Genomic DNA, 14,123 nt, shown 5'->3' with positions numbered 1-14,123 from the left:
AATGCTTCTGATAAGACATAATTTGATAAAATTACTATTTTTGGTGAGATGGAAGTCTAAGGAAGGGTAAGATCCCCCCAGGGTAGCATGAAAGGGCACCGAGAGAGTCAGAATCCCAGCTAGACAGTAGCAGCGAGTTCCAGCCTTGCTTCAGCAAAGTAGTGACATCATCAGGTGCCATCCTCCTATTTTTCCTAATGCTCAAACAGCTTTCCAGGCGTGTATTTATCTTGTTTCACAGATGAAAGGGACAACAGTAAAAAAAAAAAAAAAAAAGTACAGGTGTTAGTCATTATTATTATGAAGACGTGATAATACAGTATTATATCCTGAACAACAGTGTAGCCCTAAAGCATTGGTTAATAAAAATTTACTTTCGAAAAAGTATCCTTAAGACCAGAATGAAATGTGAAAAAAAATGAAAGCAGTTAATTTGTTGAGAGGGTAGAATTCTAGATGACTTCATTTTTTAATTTTCGTTACTATTATAATATTGTTTATGCAATAAGTAGAACAAATTATAGTTGGCTAAAATTATCCCTTGGTAGCTGAGGGATCTAATTCTTTTTTCAGCTGTCTGAATGATACAAGGTCATGATCAGAGATTGTGTAGTGGTCTAAGTTTAGCATATGTAATTTTTTTGTATATTTCTTTTAAATCACTTGGTCTTTGGATTAATCCGGTGACACTTGTCCTCTGGGAGATGCACAGCTAGCTCTTCAGCTGACTCTTGCTGGAACCCCACAGTAAAATCTCTGACACTGAACTCCAGCTCCTCCTCATTGACGGTCAGCAAGCTGGAAGAAAATTGGATTGGCACAATACTAAAAGGACTTAATTATGGTGGATTCTTACTTTTAAATCTCTCTATTGACTTCTTAGTGATTTGGTACATTTATTGAAGTTAAACTACTTATACATTATGTAGTACGTAGTTACAGTTATACGTTACATACTCTAATTACAGTAGCCTCTCTTGCATGTTAATTGTTTGACACACCTGCATTAACGAATCAGCCTAAGCCATATTCAGGTGTGTTGAACAAAAATCACTTGTCAAAGTCACTATTATAGATTTTCTTTCTTAATCTTAAATTTTTAAACCTAGTAGTATTATGTAATACTAACATAAATGGATAGCCTACTGTGTTAAGAACTTTTACTTTCATGGAAAATTATCCTTGACCCTTGAATAAATTATTTTTAATGGTTCTTAATCTGTTACTATTACATGGCATTATACAGTATAGCCACATGGAGGAATTCTTACATGGTTCCTCCTTATGTATTGTGATCAATTGGAATGCTTTGATTCTCCATAAAGTTAAAATTCATTAAAAACCACATTTGAGAATGTGATGATGCCATTCCATTGCTTAGGGCATACTTTTTCTTTTTCACAAGTAATTGTTACGGAGTTTACTTCACTCTCCAGCTCTGTAGCTTATTGACAGCTGTGCTGATGGGAAGATCTAACTTGGGGGTTAACAATACAGCATAGTGCAGTGGTTCCCTCTAATACTTGTCTTTTTTTTCTTTCTTATACTATAGAAGTATTTTGAGGTGAAACATTTTGAAACATCATTTTAACAGATACTGAAGGAAGGAGATTTCTTGGATTAAATGAGAGAAGAGATTTTTGTTCTAAGGATCTGATACCTTTCTGAATGCCCTCCAGGGTCCATCCCTCAGAGTGAAGCAGATACTCATATTGGTTTTAGTGCCCCTTGTTAATGGCTGAAGTCAGCTAAATAAGCATTATGCTATGTGGGGCTCATTTTTCCTCAGAGTTACAGACCCTCCAAAATCCAGAGGATCAAATATAGAAAAACTGAATGCCTTTTCTTGAATCTGAGCACAGATCTCCAAGTAAAAAACCCTGTGACTAACTATACCCAATATAATTCTAAGTCCTTTTTCTCCCTCTTTTCACAGTCATCTTACTCCCAGTTACTGGCAGCTACATGCCTTACCAAGCTTGTATCACGCACAAACAACCCCCTACCATTGGAACAACGAATAGATATTCGTAAGTAGAGAATTTACCATTCTGTCTTGAAGAAATTAGTTTAATTAATGGTGTGCTGGTAATAGTTCACTTTGTGTGCTCGTTTGATAATATGCTGACATTGCTAATCATGCAGAATATGTAGAATCCGGGTTTTTTCCAGAATTTTGGGCTTATGAAAGTGAAGAGGACCCAATACAATTACTTCTAAATAAAGCTTAATGATCCCTTTTGTTGTCAGGAGATTACTTTCATACAGTCTTTAGTGCCACTAGTAACTAAGTAAAACATTGTTAAGGATTTTGAATTCTGGGTAGACCACATTATTTAGCTATGTAGGGGTAAATTCAAGGCAGCTATACTTCAGATTCTTCATTGTGACAGTGTAAGAGTCTGAATTAGAAAGGCTACTAATAATCTTAAATTTGAGGTTGCACTTCAGGAATTAAGAGAGCTTAGGCTAAGTAAAAAATAGTCTAAATTTACCATTTCTTGACCATTTAGCATGTTTAAAGATATATAACTTTCTCTGGCAGAGCTTTCTATTTTGTGGATTGTTTTTGCTTTATAGGGAACTATGTGCTTAACTACCTTGCCACTCGGCCAAAGTTGGCTACTTTCGTGACACAAGCGCTTATTCAGTTATATGCCAGAATCACAAAACTGGGCTGGTTTGACTGTCAAAAGGATGACTATGTCTTCAGAAATGCAATCACAGACGTCACGAGGTTTTTACAGGTATGACGTATATATTTGACATAATAGGAATGGGAGAAGCAACATATATATACTTATATGCTTATCTGCTTTTTGAAAATTACACAAAATAGAAGTATTTGATATATTCTCTTCTGCGTCTTTTTTACCCTTAATCTGTCTTAGGAGTGTTTGCATGTCAGGACAAACAAACCCTACCTCGTTCTTCTGAACACCTACATACTATTCCAAGCTAAAACACCATAATTTAATTAATCTTTTATAAATGGATGTTTACTTTGTTTCTATTTTTTGGCTGTTAAAATAAATATTTAAGTGAATATCCCAGTACTTTTTTTTTTTTTTTTTTTATTCTTTGTGAGGTAGGATCACACTCTGTCACCCCGGCTAGAGTATAGTGGTGCTATCATAGTTCACTGTAACCTCAAATTCCTGGATTCAAGCAGTCCTCCCACCTCAGCCTCCAAGAGCAGCATTTGGGACTACAGGCATGCATCACCACACCTGGCTAATTTTTTTGTGATATTTTGAATAAGTGTGTTTGTAGGGTGAATTCCTAGACTTGGAATTATTCAATCAAAGGGATATGTATTTTTTTTTTTTTTTTACTTTCAAAAATATTTCCAAATTGCCCTCAAAAATATTATACAGCCATACACTGCATAACGATGTTTTGCCCAGCGACAGATGGCATATGGGGCAGTGGACCTGTAAGATTATAATAGAGCTGAAAAATTCCTAGTGATACAGCCATTATAGTACAACACATTACCTTTTCTATGTTTAGATACACAAACACTTACATTGTGCTTCAGTTGCCTATAATACTCAGTATAGTAATACATTGTACACGTTTTACACAAACACTTACTATTGTGCTTCAGTTGCCTATAATACTCAGTATAGTAATACACTGTACACGTTTTACACAAACACTTACCATTGTGCTGCAGTTGCCTATAATACTCAGTATAGTAATACACTGTACACATTTTACACAAACACCATTGTGCTACAGTTGCCTATAGTACTCAGTATAGTAATACACTGTACATGTTTTACACAAACACTTACCATACTCAGTATAGAAATACACTGTACACATTTTACACAAACACGATTGTGCTACAGTTGCCTATAGTACTTAGTATAGTAATACACTGTACACGTTTGTAGCCTAGGAGCAAAAGGCCGTACCACATAGCCTAGGTGTTTAGTAGGCTGTGCCATCTAGGTTTGTGTAAGTGCAATCTGTGATGTTCACACAATGATGAAATTGCCTAATCATGCATTTCTCAGAGCAATGCATGACTGTACTTAATTTATTACTTCCACCAACAGTTTGTAAGAGTGCCTACTTTCCTGTACCTCAGCCCTGGAAGCTAAACTTTATTATTTTTCCAATTTAAGAAGTAAAAAGAAATGGCATCTCATTGTTTGGGTTATGAGTGAGACTGGACAAATTTTCATGTGTTTATTTACTGCTTATATTTGTTTTTCTATGAACTTCCTATTTATATCTTATACACATTTTTTCTTAGATTCTTTGCCTTCTTACTATTGTATATAGTCTCTTTGTAAATTGTGTTACTCATTTGTCATTTACCTTATGAATGTGTTTTGAAGTTTATCTTTTTAGAATGTGTATGCTATAATGCTGATGGGAATTTTTAAAATATAAAAGTTTTAAATGTTGATGAAGTCAGATTTATCAGTCTTCCTTAATGTTACTTAGGTTTTATGTCTGACAAAGCAACAGTTTTAATCTATAATTTTTTACTGCCTTGTCTAGGTGGTTTTATTAGTGACGTAGGAATCTGTTATTCAAAAGTATGAGTGCATTGCAAATGCCAATTCTTTCTACCTTACTTTTTTTTTTTAACAGGATAGTGTTGAATACTGCATCATTGGTGTCACGATTTTATCTCAGCTAACCAATGAAATTAATCAAGTAAGTGCTACAGCCTTCCTCATTGAAGTAAGTGCAATATTTTTTCTTAGTATTGGTGTTTTCTGCTGTGTGTGGGATGATCTTTTTTGGCAGTTGTGTGCTTTTGCGGTAAGTGATTAATGCCCTTTTGAAACAAAATAGTTCGATTGGGTTTTCCTCTGTAAGTGCAGCCTGCTTCACTTTTTGTCCTGGTCGCCTTCTGTCTCCAGAATATTTTGCCCTCCCATCTCAGCTTTCCTTATTAGTATTAATGTTCATTTTAGAGATGAGAGTGATGTTCCTAAGTCAAAACCATAGTGAAATACTACCCTGCTAATGAAAGAGAATAACTCCAAAACAGGGATTATAAAAGTGGAACCAGCATCATTTGTGTGCCCTTTCTGCTCCTTTGTACATTAATATGTGTTATAATCATTTAAAAATCAGTTACCATGTACTACTATTAAACATTTTACTGGTAATCTTTTCAGAATGGATGAAACATTCTGCCTAAATACCAATTAATTTTTTAGTCATTGATGTCACAGAATGCTACAGAGGAAATACCAGTGGCTTTCTTTTGCTCTGGCTATTATTTTTTCAGTCATTTACTTTTGTATCCCACTAAAATTTTATAATTATTGAACAGGCCAGTATTAATATTAGTTGTAACATCTTACCCGTGTCAGCATATTAATTACATTAGCATTACTGTTGCTATTGCTCATAATTATGCAGACATTATTAATCCTGAGAATTTTAGTTGTGAACTCGTGCTATTTAGCCTATTAAAATCGGGAGTCCACATTATGTTCTCTGTCACATGCAGTCCCCATTGTGATCAGTAATTATCACAATAATAGTAGTTTACACTTCCGAGTGATTCCTATGTGCCACTGCTTCTTATAACAGTCCAGTTAGGTATGTGCTATGGTTACCTTATTTCTGGATAAGGAAACTGAGGCACATGAAGATTAAATAATTTGCCTATGGTTTCCCAGTTCTGAATTTGAACCCAGACAATCTTATTCTAGAACCTGTGTTTTTAACAACTAACTTACTGTTTAACCACTGTTACTTTGCAGTAGGAGAGCGCATGCATTACCTAAGCACGGAGATTGTGGGCTTAATGTTATCCCCTTTCAAGTTTGTCCTCACAAACTACATCAATGTTGGTATTTAAAAAAAAAAAAAACCATTTTCAAGATTTTATTTGTCTTAGAAAATGATGAAATTGTGTGTAACACACTTAATGTGCCAGCATTCTATTATGATCAGTGTAACAGATTATATACAATTTATAATCTAGAAATACTTTTATTATGTAAGACATACACAATAACATAGTGACACTGGAGCTAGAATCAGAAAATTTTGAACCTCCAAGTCACTTTAATTTTCCGTTGTTTCTTGGTTGTCCGATTCAAATCAGAAAGTATATTTCTGTCACCATTCCTATTTGAATTTAGAAATAAAATCAAGGAAAACTTTATTGTCAGAAATCTTGCTGCACTACTCCTTAATGTGGCAAAAACAAAATGAGCCTCCTCTTGGTTGAATTGATGATATATAGGAGAGATTCGAGCTTTCAATAAGTGGTTGAACTAAAAATACCCTTGGCAACCTTGAGATTCTTTTATTCCACATGTTGAGTGCCTGCTGTGTGTTAGGAATATGGGACATACTAAAGAAGTAAAAGATTTAGTTCTTAGCCACAAAAACATTTATAATTTAGCTGAAAAGACAATAACAGGGGAGAGTGAGAGACCAATACAACCATTTAAATTAAGTTTTCACTTCCCTGGTATAGACTATATGTTGAAATAGGTTAGAGAAGGAAGAAATATTACAGGCTACTGTCATTTATCTTGAGTTCATGGCTGTTAGTTAATGACTGTTTCAGGAAATTCTCCAGTAACTTCGGCTTTGAGGGGATGTTTTTTAAGTTGTTTTTTTACCAAAATCCAAGCCTTATTACTCTGTTTTTGAAACTAAGCCACAAAATGACATGACAGCAATTATTAGCAATGTCTACCAATAATTTGTTAAGTTTTACCTCCCTGAGTACAGAGGAAAATAAGGATTTGCGGTTAAGATACTCATCCCTGCTTTTGCTTTTCCTCCATAAGGTGGAGAGAAGTAACATCCTAGCTAGCGGTTAGCAGCCTAATGTCCTGCAGCCTTTCACTAGATAGGGCTTCACAATAATTTAAATGTTTAAAATGTATTTTGTATTGATGTTGCTTTTATTGGAAATCTTTCTAGTTTATGTGAAGTCTACATGAAAAATTTTTTTTTTACAATTAATTCTTTGTATTGGTTTATTCTTTTTCTGCACAGGCAGACACCACCCACCCTTTAACCAAGCACAGAAAAATAGCCTCTTCTTTTCGCGATTCATCATTATTTGATATCTTCACACTCTCCTGCAATTTACTAAAACAGGTGAGAATGTAGTTTGGGTCACACTTTCCGATTCCTTTTAAAAGGATGATAATGGGTGGGAACTCATTAAATGTCAGCTCCTAACTAACCCCATGAGAGTTTATACATCTCTTTCATCCTCATTGTCTCTCACATAATACACCTCTCAGAGATATTGGAGAAACTTGCCAGATTGACCACTGAAGTTAGAGAAGGATTGAAATTTCCCTATTTCAGCTCTAGTCCCCTAGGTAAAGAGCAATAAGTGAGCATTTATCCCATGCTCCTATCTTAAAGGAACCTAGTTTACTACAGAGTTTGCAACTTTGTTGCTGGTGGTTTTTTGGTTTTTGGTTTTTGGTTTTTTTTTTAATCACATAAAATCTTTCTATACAGAATGAAAGCATGTTAGTTTTATGGTGTTTGGATTCCTAGTGCTCTGCAAGCAGGTTTAGACTACATTGTTAGCATACAAGAACTAGGCGGGCTTGTCTGTCCCCTGCTGAGTTAAAAGCAGCAAATAAACAAGCAACATCTGTAACGAAAAGTAGCTTTTGAATTTTTAACATCCATTTAGATTTAATAACCCGAAGGGGTAAGACAGTATCACATAAGGAAATTACTTGTTTTAAAATAGAAAGTTGGTGTTTCAATTCATTTATTGATAGAGTTAAACTAAGAAAGAAATGTTAACCTAAGAGCTCTACACATTTATATCCGAGTTTGAGTGCTTTGTCCCTGTAGAAAGCTAAATGGGATTAGCCTCTGGCTTTTTGCTCATTTTGGGGTTTTTGTCCTCTTTTTACAGTATTTCCCACTTGTAGTTTTGAAGCCAAGTTTGGATTCTTTCTGTTGTCCCAGTTAATGATATCCATCTTTCCATCTTTTCCTTAATTACTGAGTTTTGCCTCAGAATTCCCAAACAATCCTCAGGTCAGGTGACCTGCCTGCCAAAAGCTCTCATTCTCCCTGGAAGGGAAAACTTTTGACAAAACTAAGGATTGACTCTTCTTAATTGATAGTGATATAAGGAACAAATATTTAGCCAGCACTGAGGCTCAGCCAATCTACCCTTGGAATCTGACAGCCACAGTAGCTGTGGACCAGTATTTAGCTATAGTCTGCAGGGACACTGCAAATGAATACATAGAATTCAGTGATGATTTTGTTTTAATTGTGGTTTGAGAGATTTTTGGTGATGGTGCTGTTAAAAAGAGGAAGGAAGGTAGGGCAGGGTGTAAAACTCCCTCTGAATTCCCTCCAGAGTGTAATACTAGCCCTGTGTAGGAATAACTAGGATCTCTCATGCCAGTGAAATAACCACACATGCATATTGTTTCAGAACTCCCTAGGGCCATTATGTCTACCACATGTGAAGAGCAAGTGTTAAAAGGGGGCTCTCTTTAAATACCAGCTTCATATTTTTGTAGTATATATGTTTTAATAGTAAATAAGGAGCTAAGTATTTTTATAATAACATTAAGGTGACAGAAGTACAGCGTCTTTGACCGGGGACATTTTACTGTGCTGAAGTAGAGCCCTCCTTTTCTGGCTTAACAGCTTTTTCATGAGTCTGGGAGCAAGCTAGGAAGAGAGGAGTGATTGTTTGGGGCTCATTATGTGGTAATTTTTACAGGCTTCAGGAAAGAATCTAAACTTGAATGATGAAAGTCAGCATGGCTTGCTCATGCAACTGCTCAAACTCACTCACAACTGCCTAAATTTTGATTTCATCGGCACTTCTACTGATGAGTCCTCAGATGACCTGTGTACAGTACAGATTCCCACCAGCTGGAGATCAGGTAACAGAACATGCACCACCTCACACAGTCTGCCACTCAGCTCTACAGTGTCCGTAGGATGGATGATCTAAAGAACCTCTGGCAATCCCTTGTTTATTCTGAGAGGGAATTTAGAATTTTAAGGTCTGTTTTTATAATGTGGGGGCAAGGTTGTTGGAGGAATCTTCTATATCCTCCAGCATGGGAGAACTCTTTACGTTACTGATTAACATAGTGGTCCCCAGCCTTTTTGGCACCAGGGACCAGTTTCATGGAAGACAGTTTTTCCATGGAGTGGGAATGGTTGCGGGGGGAGGGGGTGCCGTGGTGCAGAGCTCAGGTAGTGATGTTTGGCCCATTTCCTAACAGGCCATGGACCAGTAATGGGCCGAGACTCTAGGGTTGGGGACTGCAGTATATATTTCACCTTCTTGCATTATCGCCTAGAGACTGCTGTTTTCTGTTTATTTAGGGTAATATCTATCTTTAAAAACACAATGAAGGAAAAGAATTTGTACTTATGTTTGTTTTTGTGTTCCAAAAGGATAAAATTTTAAATTCTTGCTGTGGACAAAGGTGCTTGGATTGGCTTGAGTTCCCTGAGAATCAAAAGAATGAATCTGTTTTTTAGAGGAGCTAAAACTAGTACTTTAAAAAAAAAAAAGGAAAACCAAAAAGCCCCTATTAGCTTATTACTTTCTAAGGAAATAAATATTCTGTAACATAAGTAAGCAGAAGGAAATGGTCTCTAACATATAGTGCCAGAAGTATGCCAATAGCAATATGCATACATAATAAAGTTATGTCTTTTATCTTTTTTTTTTCCCCCAGCATTCTTAGATTCTTCAACTCTGCAGCTGTTTTTTGATCTGTATCATTCCATCCCTCCTTCATTTTCACCTTTGGTGAGTCAGGACCACAGTTTCTAAAGCAAACCTATTTCCATAAAGTAGAAATGGTGAATGAGCCTTATGTTCATTTTGTTTTTTAAAATCATAGAAGTAAAGCATAAAAATACTAGGTTTAGTTATCTAGCCTTTTGAGATTAAGCTTGTAGCCTAAAGGTTCGAGCAATAAAGTCTAATTATTTTTAAATTATTCCTGTCTGATGATCAATTCCTACAAATAATCAAGCTCTTTCGGTCTCATCTTGTATCTGATTTTATACCATGCCTCAAATCGCCACAGGCTACAGTGTGAGGATTCACCTAATACTGTCTAGTTGAACCATTAAGATTGTCCTGACTGAGAAAATCCCTCAGGCATACATTAGTGATAAGTAGAAACTGTAATAGGAAGGCTAATTTGCATACTTACCCTGAATAACATTTGAAAGCCATCAGGAATGGTGTATTTCTCCTTTGAAGGAATAATTAACCTCAAATCTCAAAATTCATACAGGTTCTAAAATACTATTGGTCCAGTATTCCAGATTGTTAGTCTAAAATACTGTTGTAAGGCCGAGGCGGGTAGATCGCTCGAGGTCAGGAGTTCGAGACCAGCCTGAGCAAGAGCGAGACCCCGTCTCTACTAAAAATAGAAAGAAATTATCTGGCCAACTAAAAATATATATAGAAAAAATTAGCCGGGCATGGTGGCGCATGCCTGTAGTCCCAGCTACTCGGGAGGCTGAGGCAGGAGGATTGCTTAAGCCCAGGAGTTTGAGGTTGCTGTGAGCTAGGCTGACGCCATGGCACTCACTCTAGCCCGGGCAACAAAGCGAGACTTTGTCTCAAAAAAATAAAATAAAATAAAATACTGTTGTATACAACATATATAAAGAAAACACAGTAAAGTAATGAATGTTTTCATAGAGTTTCTGCAGTAAATTACTTTTCCAAATTAGTATAGACCTTTGCTTTAGTAGAAACATAAATTCAGTGTTGTCTTGTGTATCATTAAGGTTACTACAGGAAGAGGTAGTGCACTTAAGAGGGGTAATTAATGAAAGGACTATTTGCAAAGGTGTCAGCAAAATTAAGGGACTCCCACAGGGAGTGGTGATGCTCACCTCTGGGGGTGGCAGTGGGGAGCCTCAGAGGGCAAGTGAAGGAAACCCTGAAGCTGTGGCTTAGGGGAGGGCTGTACAACAAGAGCTACAGCCATCAGAGAAGCCCTGGCACCCCATAACCAGCTGGAGAGTGGGCAGAGGGTCCCTTTTTGCTTCTGCCCTCTCATCTGCTAGTACTTTCCATTCTTTGAAGCCAGCTACAAGCCAGAGGGCAAGGGAGCTTGGCTGTTGTCCTAGACAGAGGTCAGCCTCCCAGGGAACAGCAGAGTGGAGAAGGCTAGAACGTGGATCTGGAGGAGCAGAGAATATTAATGCCCAGCACAGTGGGGGAAAGGGGAAAATGTTTTCAGTGTGAAAGCTGTTTTTTTCAGGGCATAGGTCTAATGTGGTTATTTCATTATAGGAATACCTAGTAAAGCCTGATTAGTCAAAAGGCCTTAATAAAACAAACCAAAAAATCCCTAAACCTACAGCTTTATTTCAAGTGTAAAGTACTTCATACTTTCAAGCCTTAAGTACATACCTTAGCAAGAATCAAAGAAGCCATTGAAGTGGTCAAAGAGTAATACCTAAGGGAATTTCTAAACTGTGAGTTTAACTAGTTTCTGTGATCAGCTTGGCTCTAATGCTCTTTTCTTTTCTTTCTTTTTTTATACAAAGCTGTTTCAGTTATCCTAAAGAAGAGTAGTATTATAGGAGAGGAAAGTTCTGGTGAAAATAGCTGTGCCATCTTTTTAATCGGTTGTGTTGGGTTGTGCCCTGCTTTCAGGTATTATCCTGCTTGGTGCAGATCGCCTCAGTCAGAAGGTCCCTGTTCAACAATGCAGAGAGGGCCAAGTTTCTCTCCCACCTCGTCGATGGTGTTAAACGAATACTGGAAAATCCACAGGTAAGCTTTTTGAGAATTTGTATACATATGCAATTAGTATATACCTAGCCATTATGAGTCAGACGGAATTCCATCCAGAGGCCACACTTTGCAGAAATCCCAGAAAACAGTGTGTTGTGTTATTCTTCGGAAGATGCATGTAAATCTGTATTTGTAGACAAATTCTGAGAATATTTGCCCAAAAGAGGAGCTTGTATCCTCCAGCCTCAGAAATACAAGAGTTGTGGGAAAGGGATCACTTTGATAAAGGAAAATAAATAAGGATGGAGCTAATCATTTTCCCTTAAGAGCTAAAGAATCTAAAATTTGTTTTTTATTTTTGTTTACCTTTTCTAAAAATGTATATTAGTAACCTAAGTGCATAGGGCTGCTCTTAGGTGGAAAGGTAGATATTTCTCTCTCAGATATTCATTCTGTAACTCAATTGCCCTTTTTAACTTTTTCAGTCCCAAAGATTCAGCCAACAAAGTGTCACATCTCTACAGTAGGAAAAAAATCATAAAAGCAGTTTGTTTTTGAATATACTCAGTTCTTTCTCTTTTTTAAAAAATAAATTCAGTCATTCAACAGACTGTACTGAGCATCGAGTATGTGCCAGAGTATACAGTGGTGAACAAAACAGTCTATGCCTTCATATGCTAATAGAGGAAGTCATCCGTAAGGAAACATAAATTAAATATACTAGTATAATATGTAAATAAATATTTGATATAAGTATAGAATAAAATCTATAAACCTATCAATATATGGATAAATTTATTATATTAATGATCTGAATATATGAAACATTTGTATTTAATATAACTTTGCCACTGTTAGGTTAGTTGTGCTTAATGGTCAGTTTGACAGATGTGAAAATGAAAATTTCATTAGATTTCCTTTGTGAGAAGCAAACAGGCCAGTCACAGCTTTATGTTGTGCCCATTTCAGCCACGGTCAGCTTTACAACCTTAGACAAGTCGTGTGCTCCTTCTGGGCTTCCGTTTCAAATTCTGTCAGTTGAGGCTAATAATCCCATCTCACGGCATGATTATTATGAACAGAAGAAATAATAAATGTGACTGTTCCTTATAAAAGTGACTGTTAAAAAAAATGTTTTTAAACATTCTGAATTGTAACCTGCAGCTGAGAAATTAAAAAGTAAATTCCTCTCGTTCCCCCATACCATCCCAGATATATGTCATTCTTGAAGTATGGTGAATCACATTTTACATTTTATTTTTCTCCTGTGCTGTTGCCAGAGTTTATCAGACCCAAACAATTACCATGAGTTCTGCAGACTACTGGCCCGGTTGAAGAGTAACTATCAACTGGGAGAACTGGTAAAGGTGGAAAACTACCCTGAGGTCATCCGATTGATAGCTAACTTCACAGTGACCAGCCTACAGGTTTGTCTCTGATGGCTTATGGCTTTCTTCCTAAACATTGGAATCTATTCTCTTGCTCATTGGTTTTAACTTTATAAGAATATTCTTTTTTGAGGGACAGGTATGGTGGCTCATGCCAGTAATCCTAGCACTCTGGGAGGCCGTCTTGAGGTCAGGAGCTCAAGACCAGCCTGAGCAAGAGCAAAACCCTGTCTCTACTAAAAATAGAAAAATTAGCCAGGTGTGGTCCAGCTACTTGGGAGGCTAAGGCACAAGGATCACTTGAGCCCAGGAGTTTGAGGCTGTGGTTATGATGACGCCACTGCACTCTAGCTCAGGTGACAGAGCAAGACCTTGTCTCTAACAAAAAAAAAAAAAAGAATATTCCCTTTTTTCTTGGCAGAGGTGACTATAAGCATAGGGTAACCCTGCAGCCTGTCATTTATACTAACAAAAGTGCAGAAAGTGTGGTCAGAGGAACAAGTGGGAATTACAAGGATAACATTTGGATTTAAGGCAGAGAGAATTCCCTCCTAATCACCCCCCAAAGGCAAGGTTGGAATAGGGAACTAAGACAAAAGAGTTAATCCCCTCTCTTTTTTAGTCATGTAATACAGGACAGTGGATTTCATCAGAATCATCTAGAAGCTTGGTGAAAAAATACAGGTGCTTGGGTCTTACCCTTCTAATTTCTGGTTCACTAGGTTCAGGGTAGAACCTTGGCCTCTGTGTCTAACAGGTTCTCCAGGTGACTCTCACGCATACTTAATGTTTAAGGATCATTTTCATAAGGCTCTCCTTGTGGTGGTGAGGTTTACACAATCAGCGTAGAACAGCTCTTCTTGCTAGATGCTCAATCTCTGAAATACTGATAAACACATTAAACTAGTTGCTATACACAGAACAAAGCCCGTAAAAATCTATTCTCTTTTTTTAAAAGAGGTCTTTATGCATTGTGTCAAGTGGTATGGAACTGCAGTGCACAGAAATGAAAC

The 14,123-nt window shown here is 36.8% G+C and overlaps 1 protein-coding gene across 3 annotated transcripts in view; it reads left to right on the top strand.

The window, feature by feature from the left end:
- Positions 1 to 14,123, top strand: part of XPO7 (exportin 7) — a 77,804-nt gene that overhangs the window by 41,697 nt on the left and 21,984 nt on the right. The window contains exons 3-10 of one of the 3 annotated variants that reach the window (XM_069484873.1): positions 1,937 to 2,030; positions 2,581 to 2,747; positions 4,612 to 4,677; positions 6,997 to 7,101; positions 8,717 to 8,882; positions 9,693 to 9,766; positions 11,642 to 11,761; positions 13,003 to 13,149. In XM_069484873.1, coding sequence (XP_069340974.1) covers positions 1,937 to 2,030; positions 2,581 to 2,747; positions 4,612 to 4,677; positions 6,997 to 7,101; positions 8,717 to 8,882; positions 9,693 to 9,766; positions 11,642 to 11,761; positions 13,003 to 13,149 — 939 coding nt within the window. Of the gene's footprint in view, positions 1 to 1,936; positions 2,031 to 2,580; positions 2,748 to 4,611; positions 4,705 to 6,996; positions 7,102 to 8,716; positions 8,883 to 9,692; positions 9,767 to 11,641; positions 11,762 to 13,002; positions 13,150 to 14,123 lie in introns of all 3 variants that reach the window. The other 2 variants (XM_069484872.1, XM_069484874.1) reach the window with 2 other exon arrangements.

The sequence above is a fragment of the Eulemur rufifrons genome, chromosome 12, assembly GCF_041146395.1.
Source record: "Eulemur rufifrons isolate Redbay chromosome 12, OSU_ERuf_1, whole genome shotgun sequence".
In the NCBI taxonomy this organism is placed as follows: Eukaryota; Metazoa; Chordata; class Mammalia; order Primates; family Lemuridae; genus Eulemur; species Eulemur rufifrons.
The sequence above is the reverse complement of the archived record's forward strand: the minus strand, read 5'-3'. Positions and strand labels throughout refer to the sequence as shown.